We start from the raw sequence: 26,636 nt of genomic DNA, 5'->3' as shown, positions 1-26,636 counted from the left end.
CGGCCAGCTGCGGGTCCGTGGAGCGGCCAGCTGCGGGTCTGTGGAGCGGCCAGCTGCGGGCGGCGGCGCCGACTTTTCATTGAGAGCCTGGGATCGCTCAGCGAGATCGCCAGTTGTGGAGCTCCATCCGGCGCGGTCTTGTCGGCTTCGGAAGCCGCGGCCTCCAGTACAGAAGCGGCCGTTCCAGGTGTCCCAGGCCGCTGTGAGGATTCTCCTGACGCCGGAGCACCACCACCCGGCGAGAACGGCCTGGAACATCGGGCCTCCATGGAGGCAACTGTGGAGGCCTCAATAGGCCCGACTATGGGTGGACTGGGGATGGGGACTGGACATTGTGCCTTCCCTCATAATGGGAACCATTGTGGGGGGATGTTTTTATGTTTAAAACTCTTATTAATGTTATGTCTGTATTATTTATTTATGTGCTGCATGGCAAGAAGCATTTCACTACACCTAGGTGTATGTGACCAATAAAATAACCTTTGAACCTTTGAACCTTTGTCTGTACAGAGCTTGTATATTCTCCCAGTGACCACGTGGGCTTTTCTGGAGGCCCAATTATTCTCCCACATTCTAAGGAGCTGCAGGTGTGCCGGTTATATTGTGTGTAGGATGGAGCTAGTGTAGGAGTGATTATGGTCGACATGAACTCGGATGGCCGAAGAGCTTGTTTCCACACTGTATAAACCTTCGAACTATCTTTAACCGGCCTTTACAGAACATTATCTTGCATTAAATGTTCCACCCTTTATCCTGTATCTGTATTCTGTGGATGGCTGGATTGCAATCATCTATAATCTTTTTGCTGACTGGATAGCACATAACAACAATTTTTTCACTGTACCTCAGTACATATGACAATAATAAACTAAACTAAACTTAAGGTGAGGGAGGACTTTTTCACACAGAGTGGTGGAAACAAGCCCTTTGACAGCACTGGGCCTCTACTCACTGGGGTTTAGAAGGTTGAGGGGGGACCTCATTGAAACATACAGAATAGTGAAAGGCATAGATAGAGTGGATATGGAAAGGATGTATCCACTAGTGGGGGAGTCTAGGACCAGAGGTCATAGTCTCAGAATTAAAGGGCGCTCTTTTAAAAAGGTGAGGAGGAACTTCTTTAGTCAGAGGGTAGTTAGTCTGTGGAACACATTGCCACAGAGGGCTGTGGAAGCCAAGTCAGTGGATATTTTTAAGGCAGAGATAGACATGTTCTTGAGTAGAACGGGTGTCAAGAGTTATGGGGAGGAGGCAGGAAAATGGGATTGGGTGGCAGAGATCAGCCGTGATTGAACGGCGGAGTAGACTCGATGGGCCGAATGGCTTAATTCTACTCCTATAACCTGTGAACTTGAGAGCTGCCGGAGGAAGTAGTTGAGGCAGCGCTTAAGAAACATTTAGACAGGTACATGGATAGGACAGGTTTGGGGGGGGGATATGGGCCAAATAGAGGCAGGAGAGACTTGTGTAGATGAGACATGTTGGCCAGTGTGGGCAAGTTGGGCCGAAGGGCCTGTTTCCACACAGCATGACTCCATGAGTCTATGTTCCAAACTAAACTCAACTAATCACTGCATTAATCTGAAATTAGAAGAATAACTGCACCTGATAAGTTGTTAATGATCTGTAAAGTGCTTTGAGATGTCACGAAGGTCGTGTACAACTCCGTGTCTCTGTTTTCCTTTGGCCATTTCTCCTGTCCCCCATTTCACACACCTTTAAGTCTCTGTCTGCAAACTTTTGGAACATATTAGCATAAATCTTCTTGTTCTTCTCATGATGTTCCTTCATTCTCCTCTGGCACACGATGAGCTGAGTCTTTGCAGCCTTGTTTTCGGGGTTGACCTGCAGCACCCTCTGGAAGTCAGCCTTTGCCAGATCAAACTCGTTAACGCAGAGCCTGGCCTCGCCGCGTCTGTACAGCGCCTTCTCATTCACTCGGTCCATCTCCAACGCCTGGACATGAATGGAAAAGAAAGTTGAGTTTTAAACCCCGCTGAAAAATGTGCAAATGTGAAAAAAATCCCCCACCGATTTTCCGGCACCTCCTTCAATCCAGACAAAATGTCACCAGAGCGCACTTGAAATCCCTCCCGGAAGTCCCCCCGCGAATGAGACGCCTATGCCGGGTGAGGCTGTCGATCTCGCCCTCATCGGGACTTCTGCTGCCGATCGGCGGGACCCCCTGCGGCCCTGGAACTCCAGCCCAGCCTTAGCCAGCAAATCCTTTCCCATAGCCGACCTCTTGGGTTTATAGGTTAATTGGACTCGGTAAAATGTACCACCTCTTCGTTTTTAGGGAGTGGATTGGAAAATGGTTTAACATCGAACAAGTGCAAACGGACGTCATGGAATCAGTGGGCCGAAGGGCCTGTTTCCAAGTATATCTTTCAATATATCTTTCAAGCCCTCCCTTCACCAACTCCAGTTTAAATTCCATTTGGAATATTTTGGAGGACCAAGAAACCAAGAACCAAGAATCAATAAATCATTAATCAATCATCATGGTGGGGCAGAGGTAGAGCTACTGGATGGCTTATGTATGGCAATCATCTCACTGATCTGGATGCAAAAAAAGAATCTCACTGTACCTTATTACAGGAGATAATAAAGGAACCATTGAACCACCTCACTAAGAGTTTATTTGAAGCAACAAGTCCATTACAGAAGCCCCCCCCCCCCCCTTCCAAAGGTGCTCACCTTGTCACAGCTCTCCACAGCCTTTGGATACTCGTTCAGTTTGAGGTAGCACATTGCCACGTTTAAATGTGCCGCCAGAACCAGGGCCTTGGCACTCTGACTGTCCTCTTCCCTCCGGCAGTGTTCCTGGTGCAACCACACCACGATCTTCCTGTACTGGATCTGAGCCTGTTTATATTTGCCATGCTGATTGTGAGAGAAAAGAAAATCCAGGGGTAAGGACACATTTAGAACCAGGTATAATTAGGCCATTCGTCCCATCAAGTCCACCATGGCTGATCGAGGCCCTCCCTGGCAGATCCATTGTTTCTGCCTGCTCCTGCCCCACTGATATCATTTCCACGTACCTTGACTCTGTCCAATCCCTCCCGACCTATGTCCAAGACACCTCACAAGCCCTTCCTCTTTTTAATGACTTCCCGTGACCCATCCTCAGAGCAGACTCGATGGGCTAAATGGCCTAATCCTGCTCCTATGTCTTATGATCCAAGGCGGCACCGTGGTTCAGTGGTAGGGCTGCTGCCTTAAGGCCCTGTCCCACTTACACAACATTTTCTGCGACTGCCGGCACCCGTCATAGGTCGGCAAAAGTTTTCAACATGTTGAAAATTCAACGGCGACCAGAAAGACTAGGAGACTACTCACGACACCCTGGAGACATGTGTCACCGTGTCACTGGGTGTCACTGGCGGCATGTCGTGGGTGACATCACGCGACACCCGCTACATGTCGCCAGGGTGTCGCCTGTATGGTCGTGAGTACAATCAAGCCGCCCATTGTGTACAGATACAGGATGAAGGGAGTCATGTTTAGTAACATCATAAAGTCCAGCAAAGTCCAATTAAAGATATTTCAAGGATCTCCAAAGAGGTGGGTGGTGGATCAGGACCGCTCTCCAATTGATGATAGGGTGGTTCAGTTGACTGAGAACAGCTTGGAAGAATCTATCCCTGAATTTGGAGGTGTGCGAATTCACACTTCTGTACCGCTTGCCTGATGGGAGAGGGGAGACTCATCCTTGAATATGTTGGTGGCCTTGCCGAAGATGTATATAAGATTATGAGAGGAAAGAATGGGTGGACAGTCAGAACCTTTTCTCCCCTGGGTGGAAATGTCAAAGGCTAGAGCGTGTAGCTTCAAGGTGAGAGGGGGCAAAGTTTAAAGGAGATGTGCTGGGCAAGACCCTTACAGAGGGTGTAGCGCGTGCTTGCAACACAGTCACAGGGGTGGTGGTGGAGGCACATATGATCGTGGCATCCCCAAAGATGTACAGGTTTGTAGGTTAATTGGCTTGATTGAAATGTAACTTGCCACTAGTGTGTGTAGGATAGTGTAAGTTTGCGGGGATGGCTGGCCGGCACAGACACGGTGGGCCGAAGAGTCTGTCTCCGCGCTGTATCTGTCAACTAGACTAAACTAAACTAATATTAAGATGCAGGACATGCAAGGAATGGAGGGCTATGGATCACATGCAGGCAGAAGAGATTAGTTGAACTTGGCATTGAGTTTGTTATGGACAATGTGGGCCATGTGGCATTGTCCCTATGCTGTACTGTTATATGTTCTTTGAAGTCAGCGTATTACTAATGGATGGATGGTATTTCCCTAGAGGTGGACGTCAGAGCAGAAATACCTTAAAGTAGGACGTTCCCTTCTCCTTGACGATAGCAGCTTGCTCCAGCTTCTCACGGGTATCCATTTCCCAGGATTCTTTTGCCTGTGTGGTAAAAAGGAGCAGTCCAGTCTGCACATGTTTAAAACAAACACATGCGCACGCGTGTGTGTGCCCGCTCCCAGTCTCCAGCAGGGAGGCACAGCGGTAGAGCTGCTACCTTACAGCGCCAGAGACTCAGGTTCGATCCTGACTACAGGTGCTTGTCTGTACTGAGTTTGTACATTTCTACCCATGACCTGTGTGGGTTTTCTCCAAGATCTCCGGTTCCCCCCCTCCCACACCAAAGACATGCAAATTTGTAGGTTAATTGGCCTGGTATAAAATGTAAAGTTGACCCTAGTGTGCGTAGGATAGAGTTAGCGTGCGGGGATTGATGGTCGGCGCAGACTCGGCGGGCCGAAGGGCCTGTATCGGCGCTGTATCTCTAAACTAAACTAAACCAGGTTAACTCGCAAGAAGCAAGTCGGCTACAATTCTATCATCGGCCTATTTCCCCCACCTCCATCATTGGCAGAAGCATCGCAGACCACGCGATAGTTGACATTAGCCAGAGGTCAGGGTCTGTGACAGGGTTCAGCTTCCAGTCGGTGTCCTGTTATTCTAGAGAGACCATCAGATCCGTGCAAATCAAAAGTTGCACAACAGAATCCCCTTGCCAACCTAGTGTAACGCAGTAATAAAAACAAACTGCAGGTGCTGGTTCATACCAAAGATGGACATAAAATGCTGGAGTAACTCAGCAGGTCAGACAGCATCTCCAGAGAGAAAGGATGGGTGACTGGGTCTGAAAGAAAGGTCCCAAACTGAAACGTCATCTATTCCTTCTCTCCAAAGATGCTGCCTGACCCGCTGAGTCACTTCAGTACTTTGTGTCTATCTTTAGTGTGCAGCAGTCCAGGATTATGGTGATACCTATACCCATGCTATGTTGGACTCTAGGTGTCCATAAGGCCAATATTTGTCAACCATCCACACTACCCTTCAGAAGGTGAACTGATACAGTCGAGTCTCCATTGAAGTGTAAGGGCACCACACTTTGCTGCTAGCTCGGTAACTTTAGGAGGTTTTTTGAGAGTCGGCCACATGAAGTGGGTCTGGGGTCAGACGCAGGTCAGACTAAGTAAAGGTGGCCTTTCCTAAGCGATTAAGGAGATCCAGCAGACCTTGGCGGACCAAGCCTCAGTGCTCATTCACCATCTCTACCATATGAACCACTCACGTTTCTGCCTGCTATAGTTTGCTTTAGTTTAGATCTATCTGCCTTATCCTCTCACCTTCTCGAAGTTCTTCAGCAGGACCTCATAGTCCAACTCCGCATTGGGTGGAATGTTGAAGCCCGGTTTTCCGAGATCTCCAAACCCATATCTACAACAAACAATTTAAGCCATTTTTATTTCTATTTTAATGCCGGAAGCTTAGAAACAAAGAATCTCAGATGCTGGTTTATACACCAAGATGGACACAAACTGCAAGAGTAACTCTCTGGAATTACGGATGGCACGGTGGCGCAGTGGTAGAGTTGCTGCCTTACAGCACGAGAGACCCAGGTTCGATACTAACTATGGGTGCTGTCTGTACAGAGTTTGTACACTCTCCCTGTGACCGCGTGGATTTTCCCCGGGCACTCCGGTTTTGTCCCACACTCCAAAGACGTACTGATTTGAAGTTTGATTGGCTTCGGTAAAGATTGTAAATTGTCCCTACTGTGTAGGAAAGTGTTAGTGTACGAAGTGATCACAGGCCAGCGCATTCTCGGTGGGTCAAAGAGCCTGGTCTGCACTGTATTTCTAAAGTAAAACTCAGTGGGTCAGGCAGCATCTCTGGAGATAAAGGATGGGCGACGTTTCGGGATGGGACCATTCTTCAGACAACTGAAAGTGGGGAATTGGGAGGAGGGGGGAGGGGAGGGGGAGGGGAGGGGAGGTAGGGGGAATTGATGAGCTGGAGGTGAGAAAATATGAGGACTAATCAAGGCCCGTCACAAATGACCACAGGCAGCGTGGTGTCCTGGGAGGCCCTTTGTTGGACTAGGGAAGGTGTGATCTCAGGAGGGAAACAATGAAGAGAACCTTAGAACCGGCTAAACAACTTGGGTGGAGGGAGGGGGCAGGGGAGGGGAGTGTAGGTAGAAGTTATTTAAAGTTATTAGAGAATTCAACATTCACACCAAAGATCCTATAGCGGAGCAAGATAGACCACTCCTGCTAAATGCAATGGGCTGACGTGTAGTACGCAACGGAGCGGAACGTGGGCCTTTTTTTCATCCATTGCAGTAACCCGACCCGTGTAATCAACGTTGCGGGGGAACAGTTTGTGCTAATAAATTATAATTCTGAAAATGAGTAGAAGATTTTTGCCAAATAACGTTTTTATTTTTACGTGGATGTTTCCGTAATCGGCTTCCGTCTCTGCACCAGTTATCTTTGCTCCGCTACGGGATATTTGGTGCGGAGACGGAAGCTGGTTACAGAAATGGGGCCGAAAATTACCCATGAATCTGCCCATGACCGTACTATGACTTTTTCGACAAGTGATCTATCTTGCTCGCTATAGGATCTTTGATTCACACCGCTGGGGTATAAGCTGCCCAAGCGAAATATGAGGTGCTGTTCCTAGAATTTGCATGTGGCCTCCCTCTGGCAATGGAGGAGGCCCAGGACAAGAAAGGTCAGTGTGGGAATGGGGAAGGGGAGTTGAAATAGTTGGAAAAGCGGGAGATCGATTCGGACTCGGCGGACCAAGCGTACGTGTTGAGGGAAACGTTTGTCAACTTCTTCCCATCAGACGTGACAAGTTCCACGCCAGAACATTCCTCCGGCCCGATCCTTCATGATATTGTTGGATGTCGTGGAGACTGCTTTTCCGCTCTTGCAGGGCCAGGATCGGAGCATGTAAATAGTTGAGTTGGAGATGAAAGGTTTGCAGGGTCCAGTGTGTACAGAATGTCAAGTACTCTCTCCCTCAATCCCCCCAAGTAAATACCGTCCCAAGTATGACAAATAATCCCTTGCAGCTGGCAATATTTGCACTCTGCGCCCAGTTACCTGACAAGAAGTGTTGAAAGAAAAATGAAACCACATGCCTGCGTGAGAATTTTTTAAAACAGTTAAACATGTTGCTGTTTAACTGCACTTTTTCTTTCGTGTGGCGTGCACAGCCTAAAGTTGTTGGACAACTTCTTCTATTTGGTAGGTACACAAAAAAACTGGAGAAACTCAGCGGGTGCAGCAGCATCCATGGAGCGAAGGAAATAGGCAACGTTTCGGGCCGAAACCCTTCAAATTCTTTTTGGTCTTCTGTTTGTGCACGTCGAGTTGATTGCATTAATCGAAACAGGGCGGACCACGTGAAGGTTGCAATCTTCCACCCCGTTTAACTGCATGAAGCAGAATGATTGAGGAGGGGAAGAGGAGGGGTAGAAGCTTTTTTTTTTTAATTAATTTTTTTTTTTGATTGCTTTTATTCTGTGGCTATTATTTTTACTCATGTTTTATGTCTTTTAATTTATTGTTGTATTTCGTATGTAATTTTTGCGCCTCATGTGAGCTGTTATGGTGTCTGTTTATGATGTCTTGTTTATTCTTCTGTACAGCACTTTGGGTCAACATTGGCTGTTTTAAAGTGGTTAACAAATAAAGTTGGATTGGATTGGATTGGGAAGCTTCTCCTGGGGTCCAGTTGCATGTTTGGTCACGATAATGGAAGGGGGTTGGAAGGCTGTAAGGCAGTGAGGGTTGGGGAGGGCGGGGGAGATGGTCACGATGAGTGTGGCCCAAAGGAGGCGATGAGCAATAGTGATGCTCATTCATATTTTAGATTGAATATCTTGGTTTGGAGTTGTAGGTATAGATTCAAAACAATCAAAAAACAACAAACAAAATGTTTTTTTTTTACAGGAGCTTAAAGATCTCAAAGTTATACCATCAGCAGAGTTTAGATACAGCACGGTGGCGCAGCGGTAGAGTTGCTGCCCTACAGCGCCAGATTCCTGGGTTCGATCCTGACTACAGCTGCTGTCGACACAAAGTTTGTACGTTCTCCCCGTGACCGCGGGGACTTTCTCCGGGTGCTGTTGTTTCCTCCCACACTCCAAAGACGTACAGGTTCATAGGCTAATTGGCTTCAGTATAATTGTAAATTGACCCTGGTGTGTGTTGGATAGTGTTGGTGTGCGGGGATCGCTGTTTGGTGCGGGCTCGGTGGGCCAAAGGGCCTGTTTCCACTCTGTATCTCTAAACTAAACGAAAAACTAAATTCCAAAGATGTGAAGGTTTGTAGGTTAATTGTGTTCTGTAAAATCTTCCCTATATGTGTAGGACAGAAGTAGTGATCATTTGTTTGGTACAGACTCAGTGGGCTGAAGGGCCTGTTATCATGCTGTCACTAAACTAAACCAGACTGAAAGTAAAGGGGTTTAGAGAATGTAGAGAGGAAAGTAGAAAGTAGAGGGAACACATCTGCATGCAGTCTGAAGAAGGGTCCCGACCCGAAACATCGCCCATCTTTTTTCTCCAGAGATACCCCAGCTTTTTGTGTCTATCTTCGGTATAAACAGGCGTCTGCGTTTCCTTTCTACACATGACCATGATGTAACCCCGGTTTCCACACTTACTTTGGCTTCAGGTGAAGAATGCAATGCTCTCCCTTCTGCATTTTTTCTAAACCTTTGTCGACACCGATGGGAATATCTTGATCTTCCCCTTCTCCGACAACGATCCGAACCTCACGCCGGTCGAACAGGGCGCCATTGCACCGCCCTTCCACGTACACTGCAGGTAGACAAAAGAAAGCTGACTGTAACAACTCTCCGTACATTCCTTCTTGTCATTCTCCACAAGAAACTCTGTCATTTCAAACAACACGGAGGGTCGGGTAATTTATTTTAAATTCACAGAAACATTGTGGATTGGTAAGGACTCAATGGTTCAATGGTTACTTTATTGCCACATGTATCAAGGTACAGACTCGGTGGGCCGAAGGGCCTGTTTCTGCGCTGTATCTCATAACTAAAAGATATGTACAACAGTCCCTACAGTGAAGATGTGGATCACAAACATGTCCGAGACACTACATTTAGAAAACATTAGGCTTGTCTTGGCGGAAAAACCAGATCAATTTCTCAAGACATGGACCACCTTCACCGAATTCTTACAACAATAGCATTGGTGCAACACAAATTTAAATTTAAATGTAAATCCGACGCTGGGTTGGGTGAGGTGGGCGGGGGGATGAGGGGCAAGGTATATCTCCACCTTTCTTTTTCTTTTTTCTTATTTCTATATCTTTCTGCCACACTACTTTGGTAGTTTCGGGGGTCTTTCTTTTGTTCTTTTTTAGATCTATCATTTCATTTTTTATTTTTTCCTTTCGTGTTTTCTTTTTCTTTTCTTTTTTTTTTTGCATTTTTATAGTTTAGGTTGAAAATGTTAAAAAATGAAGCTGTACAATAATTGTATCATTTTAGATGCCGAATGTTTTATCTTTGTACAATTGCTTCTAATAATAAATAAATAAATAAATAAATAAATAAACAGATAAATAAATAAATAAATAAATAGAGAGATGAGAAAAAAGAAAAAAAGCCCAGGAACTTGAAGTCAGTGACTGCATCCAACACCAGCCCATTGATGAAGACATGTTTGTGGATCCCCGGCCTATGATGGATTATTTGGAAAGGGACGCGCTCTTCTCTGCTGCGTACAGGGGGATACTGTGTATTTGAGGTTATCAATACCATATCCAAAGCCCCTTCTGGACAGTGATAGAAACATAGAAACATAGAAATTAGGTGCAGGAGTAGGCCATTCGGCCCTTCGAGCCTGCACCGCCATTCAATATGATCATGGCTGATCATCCAACTCAGTATCCCGTACCTGCCTTCTCTCCATACCCTCTGATCCCCTTGGCCACAAGGGCCACATCTAACTCCCTCTTAAATATAGCCAATGAACTGGCCTCAACTACCCTCTGTGGCAGAGAGTTCCAGAGATTCACCACTCTCTGTGTGAAAAAAGTTCTCCTCATCTCGGTTTTAAAGGATTTCCCCCTTATCCTTAAGCTGTGACCCCCTTGTCCTGGACTTCCCCAACATCGGGAACAATCTTCCTGCATCTAGCCTGTCCAACCCCTTAAGAATTTTGTAAGTTTCTATAAGATCCCCTCTCAATCTCCTAAATTCTAGAGAGTATAAACCACGTCTATCCAGTCTTTCTTCATAAGTCAGTCCTGACATCCCAGGAATCAGTCTGGTGATCGTGGCCCAGGGATGCTCAAACGTCAACACACACACTTGGATGCTCCCAATGTCACATTCACAGGCATATATAAAATGAAATTCTCTTCCACTTCATGTGTGTGATCCCCTGAGCCATGATATTTTGCAACATGCTGTGATTGCTGTTGCAATTTCTCTTCTGTTAGCACTTTGCAATAACAATCTTTAATCTTGGAATATCTTTAGCACCCGCCCATCCTGCGCACAGGCGGAGACTACAAGTCTGGCTTACAGGCGACTAAGACCTCGACGAGGCCAAATGTGAGCTGAAACAGGTCCAAATAAATACCGTGTCTCCCTGCACTTTCCCTTGAATTTCGCGTTTATTTATCTGTAGACATTAGACTTTAAAGATACAGAGGCGAGGAAATGCTCTTGTCTCATGCACAGTTGATGTGTGCCACACAATAAATTTCACTTGTGATCAATAACACGGATCAATTCCTTATCTTTAAAGATACAGATACAAGGATACGGAAACAGGCCCTTCGGCCCATCAAGTCGGCACCGACCAGCGATCACCCCGTACACCAGCATTAGCCCACACACACACGAGGGACAATTTACAGTGTTACCGGCGACAATTAACCTACAAACTTGCACGTGGGAGGAAACCGGAACACCCGGAGAAAACCCACAAGGTCACTGGGAGAGCGTGCAAACTCCGTACAGACAGCACCCATAGGCAGGATTGAACCCGGGCCTCCGGTGCTGTAAGGCGGCAACTCTGTCGCTGCTCCAACGTGCTGCCCTATTGCTGGGATCATTCTTGTAACTTCCCTGCTGTTCACACTTTGCAGTAAAAAACGTTAACCTTGGCATATCTTCAGTGCCCAACCATTCTGAGCACAGACGGTGGCTGCAAGTCTGGCCCGCAAGCTGGTAGTGTTTAAGAAGGAACTGCAGATGCTGGTAAATCGAAGGTACACAAAAATGCTGGGGAAACTCAGCGGGTGCAGCAGCATCTATGGAGCGAAGGAAATAGGCAACGTTTCGTCCCGAAACGTTGCCTATTTCCTTTGCTCCATAGATGCTGCTGCACCCGCTGAGTTTCCCCAGCATTTTTGTGTACCTTCACAAGCTGGTAGGACCTACGACAAGGCTAAAGTAGGCCAAAGTGAGCTGAAGCAGGTCCAAATGTATACTGTGCCTCCCTGCACTTTGCCTTGAAGTTGACATTTAATTACCATCTACAATCAAGATGGACCGAGGAAATCTCATTGAGGAATGGAATCTCAGACTGGAGGAATGTGAGATCTTTGGAAATGGAGTTGACATCCACTGTTAACTCACAGCAGCAGAATGAAAGAATTTTAATAGCACCCTTTACCGCCTTACAAGTGCAATGGTCAGGATAGAGTGGATGTAGAGAGGATGTTTCCACTAGTGGGAGAGTCTTGGACTAGAGGTCATACCCTCAGAATTAAAGGACGTTCTTTTAGGAAGGAGATGAGGAGGAATTTCTTTAGTCAGAGGGTGGTGAATCTGTGGAATTCTCTGCCACAGAAGGCTATGGAGGCCAAGGCAGTGAATATTTTTAAGGCAGAGGTAGATAGATTCTTGATTGGTACGGGTGTCAGAGGCTATGGGGAGAAGGCATGAGAATGGGGTTGGGAGGGTGAGATGGATCAGCCATGATTGAATGGCAGAGTAGACTTGATGGGCCGAATGGCCTAATTCTGCTCCTATCACCTACGATCTATGATTCCTTCTAACGAGGTGTCGCTATTATCATGTGGAAATAGCAGCATCCAAATTGTGGAGATAGGGCCCAGCAACTACAAGAGGTGGCTCAGAGATGCCGCAGATAAGGCTGTTGCCTCACAGCACCAGTCATCTTCCATCCCAACACGGGGTGCTGTCTGTGTGGAGTTTGCACGTTCCCCCTGTGGCTGCGTGGGTTTCCTCTGGGTGCTTCTGTTTCATTCCACGCCCCCAAAGATGAGCGGCTTTGTCAGCTCATTGGCCTCTGCAAATTGCCCCCAGTGTGCAGGGAGTGGCTGAGAGATTAGGATAACATGGAGCCAGTGTGAACGGGTGATCAATGGTCAGTGTGGACTCAGTGGACCGAAGGGCCTCTTCCCGTGCAGTATCTCTAAAACTAACGCAAACTAAAGTGAAACACAATGGAACACATTGGCGAGGAAATGCTCTTGTCTCGTGCACAGTTGATGTGTGCCACACAATAAATTTCACTTGTGATCAATAACACGGATCAATTCCTTACTGCGTTGGGCAATTTCCCTTCCAGCTGCTCTGTAATGTTTGTTAATGCTATGTTAATGTAGAAGGATGCCTGCACATGCAGAATGGAAAGTGGCTATGGGCAATGTTGAGGGTGTGGCCATTCAAGAAGAAACATGCCTTTCTAAAGAGCATGCGGTCTGCTTTGATGAAACTTGTAGGGGTTGTGCCCAAATACCAAGTGTCTAGTGCCACGGTGCTGCAGCTGGTAAAGCTGCTGCCTTACATAGAAAATAGGTGCAAGAGTAGGCCATTCGGCCCTTCGAACCTGCACCGCCATTCAAAATGATCATGGCTGACCATCCAACTCAGTATCCTGTACCTGCCTTCTCTCCATACCCCCTGATCCCTTTAGCCACAAGGGCCACATCTAACTCCCTCTTAAATATAGCCAATGAACTGGCCTCAACTACCTTCTGTGGCAGAGAGTTCCAGAGATTCACCACTCTCTGTTACATGATCACAGACCCAGGTTCAAATTCTGACTGCGGGTGCTGTCTGTATGCAGTTTGTACGTTCTCCCCGTGACCACGTGGGTTTTCTCCAGGTGTTCCGGTTTCCTCCCACACTCCAAAGATGGATAGATTTGTAGGTTCATTAGCTTCGGTAAAGATTGTAAATTGTCCCCGGTGTGTGTGTAGGGGGTGATCGCTGGTCATAGCGGACTATTTCCACACTGTATTTCCACACTGTATCTCTAAGCTAAACTAAACTAAATGGAACTTAACTGAATGGAACTAAACTAATTTAAATCTTATTGAGCAGGCTTGAAGGGCTGAGTAGCATTCTCCTGCTTCTGTGTACTTTCTGTGTCCAGCCAAGGGGATCTATTTGTTCTATCGTGTGGGCCCATATAAATACACGATCTAGTGTCACCACTCATCTCCACTCAACAAATGCTTTTTGTAAAGATGCCATTCCAACTATTGATCATCACGAGAAACATCTGAGCAATAGTCGGAGCATTGCTTCCCTCTGGTTCGATCCCAAGAACATTTTGCCACACAATTTATTTCCTTGAATATCTCAGAAAAGCTTAATGCCCCTGTCCCACTTAGGGAACCTGAACGGAAACCTCTGGAGACTTTGCGCCCCGCCCAAGGTTTCCGTGCTGTTCCCGGAGGTTTCAGGTGGTTGCCGGAGGTTGCAGGTAGTGGAAGCAGGTAGGGAGACTGACAAAAACCTCCAGGAACCTCCGGGAACAGCACGGAAACCTTGGGTGGGGCGCAAAGTCTCCAGAGGTTGCCGTTCAGGTTTCCTAAGTGGGACAGGGGCATAAGGCTGCGGTATATTTCTTCATCTCCAAAGAAAATGGTGCCATTGGAGTTGAAAATTGGCTTTGCGTGCGACAGAATGGCTTAGTACGTGTTTCAAGGCGTCGTAGCACCTGTCAAAATATTGGTCTCTTAATATTCCATCGCCTCTGGTGGGTTTTTTGGAGCAGTGAGACAGCAGATCTTCCAGCTGTACCACTGCATTTCCCTTGGTGTTGAGATCAGTGTTGCGTTGGGCTGCGTTGGTGATGCCACCCAACAAGATTAGACTCCTGCACACTTCCTTCAGCCCAGAGGGACAGAAAGAGCAGGCTTGTACTTTGCCCAAAGTGCGGGCATTGAAATCTCATGTCGGCAGAGAGGCTTCTCTGGAAGGACCATGGAAGTCTTCAAGGACCAGCCTCTAATGGTTCTGGAATGGGGATGAGGAGCAAATGTCTTTAGCCAGCGAGTGGTGAATCTGTGGCGCAACGGTAGAGTTGCTGCCTTACAACGCCAGCGACACGGGTTCAATCCTGACAATGGGGGCTGAATTGGGTCATGCCGCCCATTAAGTACACTCCGCCATTCAATCATGGCTGATCTATCTCTCCCTCCAAACACCATTCTCCTGCCTTCTCCCCATAGCCCCTGACACCCGTACTAATCAATAGTCAAAGAGTCATCCAGCATGGAAACAGGCCCTTCGGCCCAACTTGCCAATCCCAACCAACATGCACATCTACTCTAGTCCCACCTGCTTGTGTTTGGCCCATATCTTTCCAACCTTATCCTATCCATGTACCTGTCCAAATGTATTTTAAATATTGTGAAAGTACCTGCCTCAATTACCTCCTCTATCAGCTCGTTCCATGTCCCTTCACGTTCTGTATAAAGACATTGCCCCTCTGGTTCCTATTAAATCCTCTAGCAGTTCATTCCATATACCTACCACCCTCTGTGTAAAAAAAGTTGCCCCTCAGGTTCTCCTGAAGGTCACTAGTTAAACTTTAATATGGCATTAAAATTAATTTTCCTGCTGTTTTAATAGCAACTGGAAGTTCCTTCTCTAAAGAAGTGGGTCACAAGCACGTTATAGTAAAAGAGCCTCAGACACAAGGCTTCAGATAGGGGTGGCACAGCTGGCTGAGCTGCTGCCTCACGACGCCAGAGACCCCGGTTCGATTCTGACCGCGGGTGCTGTCTGCGCGGAGTTTGCATGTAATCCTTGTGACCGCGTGGGTTTCGTCTGGGTGCTCTGCTTTCCTTCCAAGCTCCCAAAGATGTGCGGCTTTGAAGGTAAAGTGTAAAGTGCCCCATGTGTAGGGAGTGGATATGAAAGGGAGATAACATAGAACTCATGCGAATGGGTGACTGATGGTCAGTATGGGCTCGGTGGGCCGAAGGGCCTGTTTCCATGTTGTATTGTAATCTAAACTAAAACAATAGACAACACAGATGGCCTCTATTATTTGTGAGCATTTGGGAACCCCGATGAAAATATGCCAAGTCCAGCACTTTAATTGCCAAGGCAAAGAATGCTGTGGACCAAATTCAAGTGAATTGGACTAGTTTAGATAAGGACTGATGCTAGGCAGCACAGTGGTGCAGTGGTAGTTGCTGTCTTACAGCGCCAGAGCCCCGAGTTTGATCCTGAGTATAGGTGCTGTCTGTATGGAATTTGTACATTCTCCCTGTGACCATGTGGGTTTTCTCAGGGCGCTCCAATTTCTTCCCATCCCAAGGATGTGCAGGTTTGTAGGTTAATTTACGATAGGCTTTAGAGATACAGCGCGGAAACAAGCACATACACAACCACCGAGTCCGGGCCATCCAGCGTTCACCCTCTACATTAACACTATCCTACACCCTAGAAGGCCAATTTACCGAAGCCAATTGACCTACAAACCTGTAGGTCTTTGGAGTGACAGAGCACCTGGAGAAATCCCACTCGGTCACAGGGAGAACGCACAAACTCCATACAGGGCGGCACCCGTAGTCAGGATCAAACCATGTCTCTGACGCTGTAAGGCAGTGACTCTACTGCTGTGCCACCGGGCCTCTGTACAAAATGCCCTCAGCGTGTTGGCAGGAACAGCTTCTTCCCAACAACCATAAGGCAATTGAACACTAGGAACTCGAACTAAACTCCGAACAATGAACTGCCTGGGGAGAACTAATGTCTTTGAGCTTTGTCTTGTTTTTGTATTATGTTGAGTTATTTTTTTCCAGTTTGCTTATTATATTATTTATTCAGCACTGTGCTTACAAACCTGTTGTGCTGCTGCAGCAAGTGAACATTTCATTGTTATGATTTACGATATTCGACTCCCTTAACTCTTGAGTGGATGAGAGTGTGGGATAACACGGAACTAGCTGAACAGGTAATCTGAAGAAGAGTCTAAAGAAGGGTCTCGACCCGAAATGTCACCTATTCCTTTTCTCCAGAGATACTAACTGACCCGCTGAGTTACTCCAGCATTTTGTGTCTATGAACAGGTGCTCTAATGGCATGGTGGCGCAGTGATAGAGTTGCTGCCTTATAGACCCAGAGACCCGGGTTTGATCCTGACTACGGGTATTGTCTGTACGGAGTTTGTACATTCTCCCAGTGACCACCTGGGTTTTCCCCAGGTGCTCCTGTTTCCTTCCACTTAGAAACATAGAAAATAGGTGCAGGAGGAGGCCATTCAGCCCCTCGAGCCAGCACCGCCATTCATTGCGATCATGGCTGATCGTCCCCAATCAATAACCCGTGCCTGCCTTCTCCCCATATCCCTTGATTCCACTAGCCCCTAGATCTCTATCTAACTCTCTCTTAAATCCATCCAGTGATTTGGCCTCCACTGCCCTCTGTGGCAGGGAATTCCACAAATTCACAAATTCTCACCTCAGTCTTAAATGGCCTCCCCTTTATTCTAAGACGTGCAGGTTTGTAGGTTAATTGACTTCTGTAAATTGTTCCTAGTGTGTAGGATAGAACTAGTGTGCAGGTGATCATGGGTCAACATGGACTTGATGGGCTGAAGGGCCTGTTCTCTTGCTCTACATCTAAACTAAACATTTGTTGAAAGCTTGAAGATGAAAGAATAGAGAAATGAGTACATTGAATGTATCTCACCTAAACTGTGAAAAAAATCTACAGAGCCATATTTAGTAAAGAAGAAATTAGAACACAGCTTTTTATTTTTACGTGTTTTCTTATCCCCCATCTCAGCAAGTTTGTTTAAGTTTTGCCTGGAGGTACGTATGCTGGCCAGAACATACTGTACTGAGGAAGATTGGCAAGGAGTCTGGAATAAAGAGCCCAAACAGAACATTCTGTACATTCTGACTTAAATCACCCACTGCTGTGCAGTAGGCAAAAAAATAATATCCTTCAAAGAAACAACAGAAGTCCTGTTTTAACTTCCATTGTTTAAATCGCTTAATGTTAATTCAAAAGCAAACCATCTATCATTCAAGGAGCCACAGATTTACGATGCAGAAGTGTGATTAATACAGGGGAGTGTTGTTATCCTTGTGTTCAGAAAGTTTCAGCCAGACTTTTACTCGAACGAACATGTAACAGAACACGGAAGTGGAGGGACACACAATGCTGGAGTAACTCAGCAGTTCAGGCAGCGTCTCTTGAGAAAGTGGCTGGGTGACATTTCGGGTTCGGAACCCTTCTTCAGAGTCAAGTCGAAATGTCACCTAGTCCCTTTCTTCAGAGTTGCTGCCTGACCCGTTGAGTTGCATCTATCTTATATAAACAAGCATCTGCAGTTCCCTTTTATTAAGCGATCAGATTTACGCGATTTTGAATTACACGCTGCCTTTCATCTGAACCCTTTTAGTTTAGTTTAGTTTCGAGATACAGCGCGGAAACAGGACCTTCAGGCCATCGAGTCCACGCCGTCCAGTGATCACCGCACGTTAACTCTATCCTACACACACTAGGGACAGTCTTACATTTATACCAAGACAATTAACCTACAAAAACATGTACGTTTTTGTTTGGAGTATGGGAGGAAATCGACGATCTCTGAGAAAACCCCACGCAGGTAATGGGGAGAACGTGCAAACCCTGTACAGACAGCACCCGTTGTTGGGGTCGAACCCGCATCTACCGCTGTGGCACTCAGCATACGTTTGCTTTCACAACTATGTAATTCATCTGCACTTCTACCTTCAACCTTTGCCCCGTTGTGCCCATATATCTGTATCCAAATCATTTGCGTACATTATAAAAGATCCCAGCAGTCTTCTGATACAAGTAAAACTCCAATATTCTGGCACGCTGCAGAATTTGGTGATACCGAACGAGTGGATTTTCCAGACTATTGGATGTTATTTCTATTATTAGACCAACTGTGTTTTTTTACTATGTGGAAACAAGAGTCTGAAGAATGGTCTTGACCTGAAAGATCACCTATGCATGTTCTCTAGAGATGCTGCCTGACCCGCTGAGTTACACCAACACTCTGTGCCCAGTTTTATTTGATGTTCCACGGTATAATCCAATGAACCAAATAACCTTCGGGGGAGAGCGGGAACTGGGGCGCTGGAGAGCAGGAGAGGAAAGAGTAAAATGGGTGAGTGGAACGGGAACACAAGATCAAGGGCCCCAGAGAATGGTCATCACTTGGTTAGTCAAATGCTGCACCTTCGGGATGTCCGAATGGTCAGATACACAGTGCAGTTGCTGCCTTACGGCGCCAAAGACCCGAGTTCAATCCTGACTGCGGGTGCTGTCTGTACTGAGTTTGTACATTCTCCCTGTGACCGTGTGGGTTTTCTCCGGGTGCTCCGGTTTCCTCCCACACTCCAAATACGTACAGGTTTGTAGGTTAATTGGCTATTGTAAATTGTCCCTAGTGTGTAGGGCAGAACTAGTGAATGGATGATTGCTGGGAAAAAGGTTCTGACTGTCTATCTATGTCTCTCATAGTGCCATATACTTCTATTAAATCTTCCTCCAATCTCCAACGTTCCCGAGAAAACAATCCAAGTCTATCCAACTTCTCCCTGTAGCTGAAAGCCTCCAGTCCAGGCACCAGTCTGGTAAACCGCCTCTGCACCGTCTACAATGCCTCCACATCTTTCCTGTGATAGAACTACATGCAATATGAGCCCTTTTACATTAGTATCTGGTTTTCATCGTGTTTATTCACTTTTCTGTGTTTGATTTGTGTGTGTAAACTGTTCAGTATCGGAGAAAGAGGAAGGACATGTGGAAACAAGTCTGAAGAAGGCTCTTGACCCGAAACATCATCTGTCAATGTTCGCTAGAGATGCTGCCCGACCCGCTGGCACAGGTGGGCGGCACGGTGGCACAGCGGTAGAGTTGCTGCCTTACATTGCTTGCAGTGCCAGAGACCCGGGTTCGGTTCCGACTTTGGGTGCTGTCTGTACAGAGTTTGTACGTTCACTGCCTAGATTTTCTCCGAGAACTTCGGTTTCCTCCCACACTCCAAAGACGTACAGGTATCCAAGTTAATTAGTTTGGGTTTGTATACTTGGAAGGACCTGTTTCTGTGCTGTATCTCTATACTAAACCAAAAAGCCACGCACAACCCTTACAAAATCGCGCGCGGATGATCTTCCCAGGAGGCTGTGCCCATTGCATGGGTGAACTCAGAACCCAGCAGATTGTGGCTTCAGGGCGAGCCCGCTGAGCCGGTCCCCCACAGACGAATGGAGGGGCCCTGCAGGAAAAAGCTGCCGAGCCGGTCCCCTGCTCCTTGGACCCGGTGGATCGCCGGGCTGTGTGGGAGAAGCCGCCATGCCAGCCCCTGCTCATCACCCGAAGACCAGAGCCAAAGACGACCGAGATGAGGACCCGTCCCTGTGGATGGAGCCGGCGATGAAGAGCGAGGCCGGTAGGGAGAGGAGAGGGGACCCAGCGACGGGGAAACGCCGAGGAGGGGGGCTAGAACAAAAGGGGGACCCGGCATGGAACTTTGTAACCTTTGTCACCGCCCTGTGGTGACTCTTTGCATACCTTGTGTGTGCAAAACAAACAGTATCACTGTGACTTGTCATATGTCCCAGTAAAGTATTCAGAAAGTTTAGTTTAGCGTTTCGATAAAGTGCAGAAACACTTATTTACACTTATACCAAGTATACAAACCCAAGCCAATTAACCTACAAACCTGTACGTCTTTGGAGTGTGGGAGGAAACCAAAGATCTCGGAGAAAACCCACGCAGGTCATGGGGAGAACGCAGAAACTCCGTATGGACAGCACCCGTAGTCGGGATCGAACCTGGGTCTCTGGCGCTGCAAGCACTGTAAGGCAGCAAATCTACCGTTGCACCACCGTGACCGCCCTTCGAAAAAAGGGAACCGGGATCTGGCCTACTGTGTCCTCGTGGTCAGCTGCTGGAGGCACTCCCCCCCCACCAACCCCAGGGAACAGAGGCGGGCTGGCGGGCGAGGAGAGGAAGGTGGTGTCAAAGGAAGGAGATGGCTGGAGGCCCGGCTGCAGCCTGGGACTCGCCTGGAACTGGAACGTGGACTATGAAAACGGCTCCTGCATGCAGCTCAGTAGACTATTTCTGTACACTTACTAATCGAGGATCGGGCGTGCAGCAATATTCTAAGCAACTGTTTGTATGAAAACATATTTCACTGTGTTCGCACTTCGCACATGTGACCATAAACACCATAGAACCATTGGATTGTTATCACTCAGCACGATGGTTTAGACCTTACCTTCCACTGTAGCTCCTTCATTAGGGGTGGAATACCCTTGGCCTTTCTTTTTAATCCTACGGATGATCCCCCCATCCTCACAGTCCGTTAAATCCTCCCCCTTGAAGTCTATTAGTTCAATCTGGAATAAAGAGAAATCTCCATTAAAGTTGAAACAAAGCAAGATTTGACAGCAACTTCTTTAGACTTTAGAGATACAGCGCGGAAATAGGCCCTTCGGCCCACTGAGTCCGTGCTGGCCAACAATCACCCCATAAACTGGCACTATCCTACACACTAAGGACAACTTACAATGTCTGTAGCCAAATAACCTACAAACCTGTACGTCTTTGGAGTGTGGGAGGAAACCGGACCACCCGGAGAAAACCCACGCGGTCGCAGGGAGAACGTACAAACTCTGTACAGACGGCACCCATGCTGTAAGGCAGCAACTCAACCGCTGCGCCACCGTGTGGCCCCTCATGGTATCAGGGACACAGGTTCATTGTTCATTCTTTCACGGAGTGACCAAAGTAACATTATGTTATGTTTTTTTAATTATTTTTAGTGTTAAAGTATAATGTATTTTGTGTCCTCTCCAGTTTATTGTGTTTAGTATATGTTTATTGGCTGTTTTTCCAATAGAGTCACAGTCTCACAGCGTGGAAACAGGCCTTTCGGCCCAACTTGCCCTGGGTTGTACTGGGTATAGCGTACAATCACCACTAACGGACACCTTTACTTATTTAGTCAGAGGGTGGTGAATCTGTGGAATTCACTGCCACAGAAGGCTGTGGAGGCCATGGCAGTGGATATTTTTTGAGGAAGTGGACCATCGAGGGAGAGATGTGGCCCTTTAAGAGATAGGTAGATTCTTGTTTAGTACGGGTGTCAGAGGTTATGGGAAGACGGCAGGAGAATGGGATGAGGAGGGAAAGATTGAATGGCGGAGTAGACTTGATGGGCCAAATGGCCTAATTCTACTCCAGTTCCATATGACCATTTCCCCCCTCCATAGACCCACTTCTTCTTGCGTATGGCGTGTGCTGCCTAAAGTTGTAGGACTATTTGTTCTATTTGATCGTCGACGCCATGTTGATTGCATTTGTCAAAACAGGGCGGACCACGTGAAGGTTGCAATCCCCCACCCCTCCATAGTCCTTTTTAATGCGGGTGTAAGGAGGAACTGCAGATGCTGGTTTAAACTGAAGTTAGGCCCAAAAAGCTGGAGTAACTCAGCAGGACAGGCAGCATCTGTGGAGAAAAAGGAACATCACTTATTCCTTTTCTCCAGAGAGGCTGTCGTTACTCCATCTTCTTTTATAACGAGGGTGGCATGTACCGATAGTTACATTTGCCACTCTCAGCAACCGAGTCAGTAATCCTGGAACCGGCCAGCACCTTACTCCACAAACGTCTGGAAAAGAAACAGCTTCTGACTTCTAATCTAATTCTCTGCACCTGTGATCTTTTTTCCTTCAACTATCCATCTGGTCTGAATTCATGCCTTTCATTCGACTAAAAAACAACAAATAAATCCCCTATAAACGTGTATTTTCCTGTGCAATGTTCTCTCTGTCTTCCCTGCCACTTATCAATCTGATCACCTTGTTCTGAAACATTTCTCGGACATAACCACACGAGCTGCACGCCGGTAGTGTCCCGGCAAGCAGCGGCCAAGCCCACCAGCAGGCCCAGGTTGGGACTCGCCTGCTGCCAAGGTCCGAAGATGCAGGACCCGCCGTTAGACCCGGCTTGACTCGTCCACCGCGGGCTCCGAAGTCGGCCCCGAGCCACAGGCATCGACGGGACCCCCACCCCACCCGCCGAGAACGAGGAGGGACCCGCGGGCGAGGTGGAATGGCGAGAGAGAGGTGGATGATCGTGGAAGAGGTGGACCATCGAGAGAGAGGTGGATGATTGTGGAAGAGATACATCATCGAGAGATTGGTGGGCCATCGAGGGACTGATGTGGAACTTTGAAAGAGAGGTGGACCGCCGTTAGAGTGAGGTGTACCATCGAGAGCACTGGGGGACCCTCGCCTCACAGAACGAAGGGGGGACCTGGCGGAGGCCGCCGGGAATAAAGGGGGACCCAGCGGGGGGAGGGGGGGGGGGGGGGGGGTTGGGACTGATGCCACGTGCAGCGGCAATCAGACGATGGGACTGTTTGGTGAACGTTCGTAACTATGTCGGCACCAGAAACATGGCGACACTTGTGCACTGCATAGGTGAGGTCTGCTGTACGGTTTTATCGGGTTGTATACAAAACAAAGCATTTCATTGTACTGAGGTACATGTGGCAATAATGTATCATTGAATCATTGAATGATTGATGGACTGAAGCAGATCCACGATGATGCTCAATTAAGGATTTATTCAAGGACAGTGTATTATTTTAGTTTAGTTTAGCTGAGTTGAGAGATACAGCGCGGAAACAGGCCCCTCGGCCCACCGAGTCCGCACATTAATACGATCCTACACACGCTCGGGACAATTTTACTGTTATACCAATGCCAATTCGCCTACAAACCTGTACGTCTTTGGAGTGTGGGGGGGGAAACCGAAGATCTCAGAGAAGATCCACGCGAATCCGCGCTGTATCTCTAAAGTAAAGTCTAAATTCACCCGGAGAAAACCAACGCAGTCACGGGGAGAAAGTACAAACTCTGCACAGACACGACCCATAGTCAGGATCGAACCCAGGTCTCTGGCGCTGTAAGGCAGCAACTCTGCTGATGCGCCACCGTGCCGCCGATTTTTTTCATCTTTGATTTAATCTTTCTGGTAATACTTGCTTATTTACTTTTTTTAAATGGTCTTACAACAATTGGGCAGCGATGTTCAACGATTCAAGCTGAATACCATAGGATTAATCTCAATAGATTTAATTGCAAAACCTCAGGGACCAAGCTGAGGATTTGGTAGGTTGGTCACGGTGAAAATATTTCCACTGTGGCCGCAGGCACAACTAACGTCACAAGAGCTAGTTATTATTAATAATGTCAATAACTCATGCTGAACTTCTTTACCCTGAAGTGTGATTGGAATTTTGAACATGCTGCTACGAAAACAGGTTGTTGAGAAGAACATGTGTGTTTACAAGGGGAAATTATTTGAGTATGTGATGGGATGAAATCAAGGGTGCATGCAGATTTCATAAGTTCACAAGTGATAGAAGTAGATTCAGGCCATTCGGCCCATCCAGTCTTCTCTACCATTCAGTCATGGCTGATCTATCTTTCCCTCTCAACCCCATTCTCTGGCCTTGTATAAATGAATGGATGAATTAATACTTTGTTGCCACATGTGTTTAGGACATAGAACTAGTGTAAATGTGATTGTCGGCCGGTGGGGACCTGGTGGGCTGAGCACCTACACACTAGGGGCAATTTATAGAGGCCTATTAACCTACAAACCCGCACGTTTTTGAAATGTGGGATGAATCCGGAGCACCCAGAGAAAATCCACGCCGTCACAGAGAGAACGTGCAAACTCTGCACAGACAGCACCCGTTGTCTGGATTGAACCCGGGTCTCTGGCGCTGTAAGGCAGCAACTCCACCACTGCGCCACCATGCTGTTCAGTGGACAATGAATTCCACAGATGCACCACCCTCTGACTCAAGAAATTCCTTCTTATCTCCATTTTGAAGGCACATCCTTTTATTTCTGAGGCTGTGCCCTCTGGTCCTAGACGCTCCCACTAGTGGAAACATCCTCTCCGCATTCACTCAATCCAGGCCTTTCAAATGTATTCATTTTTGGGAAAGGTATCTTCAATATTAAGAAGTAAACAAGCAAGTAAAAATCCTGAGATGCAAGGTCAAGAACAAGCTTGTTTAATTTAGTTTAATTAAGTTATCTCTAACTTAGAGATACAGCGTGTAAACAGGCCCTTCGGCCCACCGAGTCCATGTCGACCAGCGATCCCCGTACACTAACACGGTCCTGCACATCAGGGATAATTTACAATTTTACCAAAGCCAATCAGCCGACAAACCTGTACGTCTTTGGAGTGTGGGGGGAAACCGGAGATCCCTGGAGAAAACCCACGCAGGTCAAGGGGAGAACGTACAAACTCCGTACAGACAGTACCCATGGTCAGGATCGAACCCGGGTCTCTGGCGCTGTATTGCAGCAACTGTACCACTGCGCCCCGTGCTGCCTTGTAAGGTATTGCAGCAAGCTCATATCTACCCTGAGATGCAAGTTGAAGAACAAGGCAGACCTACCTCAAAGAGTAACGTTGCGTTTGAAGGGACTTCAGGCGGACTTCCAGCCGTTCCATAGGCATAGTTTGGTTTACAAATCAATTGACAGATCTCCCCTTTCTTCATCGAAGCCACACCCAGGTCCCATGCTTTTAACACCTGGCCTGTAAAAAGAAATGTATATTTTTGTCTGCATTCTTTTTAAATTTATAATTTCAAAAGCACATTTAGTTTAGTTTAGCTTAGAGCAGTGGTTCCCAACGTGGGGCGTGTGCAATTTGATTTTTAATGGGGGCAATTGAGCGCGACTGAGGAGGCCTGGGTCCAAATTTTCGATTTTTATTTTTTTGGATTTTCCATCAGGTAAACATATGTAGTTTATGTTTCAGATGTTATTTTGAGTAAATCATTTTTTTTGGGTAAAAAAGGTCTTTATTGTGTAGTTATTAAATAATCACCGCGCCATTGCTCTTCATGCACGTCGCACGAAGCGTGCGAGGTCATGGGAGAACCTTATTTATTGAATTGGATTTAGAAATGCGATTCAAAAGAGCTTTTGCTAAGTTACCCTTATAATATCTATTTCCTCCGTTTTCTCTCAAGGGAAAGCAAGGGGGGGGCATCAGGATTTTAGAGGTGATTAGGTGGGGCATGGCCAAAAAAAGGTTGGGAACCACTGGCTTAGAGATACAAGGATAGGACAGGTTTGGAAAGATATGGACCAAGCGCGGGCTGGTGGGACTAGTGTAGCTGGGACATGTTTGGCCGAAGGGCCTGTTTCCACACTGTATCACTCTATGACGCTATGACTCGGATGGACTCGGCTTGTACTCGCTAGAATTTAGAAAATTGAGGGGGGATCTTATAGAAACTTACAAAATTCTTAAAGGGTTGGGCAGGCTAGATGCAGGAAGATTGTTCCCGATGTTGGGGAAGTCCAGAACTAGGGTTCACAGTTTAAGGATAAGAGGGAAGTCTTTTGGGACCGAGATGCGAAAATCATTTTTTACACAGAGAGTGGTGAATCTGTGGAATTCTCTGCCACAGAAGTTAGTTGAGGCCAGTTCATTGGCTATATTTAAGAGGGAGTTAGATGTGGCCCTTGTGGCTAAAGGGATCAGGGGGTATGGAGAAAAGGCAGGGATGGGATACTGAGTTGGATGATCAGCCATGATCATATTGAATGGTGGTGCAGGCTCGAAGGGCCGAATGGCCTACTCCTGCACCTATTTTCTATGTTTCTATGTCTATGACTCTATGACTCTAGGAGATACACTGTGTAAACAGGCCCTTCGGCCCACCAAGTCCGTGCCGACCAGCGATCCCTGCCCTCTAACATTATCCTACCCACTAGGGACAGTTTACACTTCTACCGAAGCCAATTATTAGCCTACAAATCTGTACACAAAATCCACGCGGTCACAGAGAGAGCGTACAATCTCCGTACAGACCGCACCAGGAGGTAGTCAGGATCAAACCTGGGTCCCTGGCGCTGTAAGGCAGCAACTCTACCGCTACACCACCAAGTTATTGTCCATGTTGGAATTCTCCTGGGCCTTGTGGTCAGGACAGACCTGGCAAAGTTTCCGCATTACAGGAG

At 47.1% G+C, this 26,636-nt stretch overlaps 1 protein-coding gene across 1 annotated transcript in view; it reads right to left on the bottom strand.

The window, feature by feature from the left end:
- The window catches only part of LOC129708824 (peptidyl-prolyl cis-trans isomerase FKBP5-like), a 52,194-nt gene that overhangs the window by 2,906 nt on the left and 22,652 nt on the right, over positions 1 to 26,636 (bottom strand). Inside the window, exons 3-9 of the mRNA XM_055654831.1 lie at positions 25,058 to 25,200; positions 20,845 to 20,965; positions 8,988 to 9,144; positions 5,650 to 5,740; positions 4,334 to 4,417; positions 2,701 to 2,886; positions 1,717 to 1,956 (exon numbers count right to left, since the gene is read on the bottom strand). Coding sequence (XP_055510806.1) covers positions 1,717 to 1,956; positions 2,701 to 2,886; positions 4,334 to 4,417; positions 5,650 to 5,740; positions 8,988 to 9,144; positions 20,845 to 20,965; positions 25,058 to 25,200 — 1,022 coding nt within the window. The remainder of the gene's footprint in view (positions 1 to 1,716; positions 1,957 to 2,700; positions 2,887 to 4,333; positions 4,418 to 5,649; positions 5,741 to 8,987; positions 9,145 to 20,844; positions 20,966 to 25,057; positions 25,201 to 26,636) is intronic.

This window comes from Leucoraja erinacea, chromosome 24 (genome assembly GCF_028641065.1).
Source record: "Leucoraja erinacea ecotype New England chromosome 24, Leri_hhj_1, whole genome shotgun sequence".
NCBI lineage: Eukaryota > Metazoa > Chordata > Chondrichthyes > Rajiformes > Rajidae > Leucoraja > Leucoraja erinaceus.
This window is presented reverse-complemented; position numbering and strand designations above follow the sequence as displayed.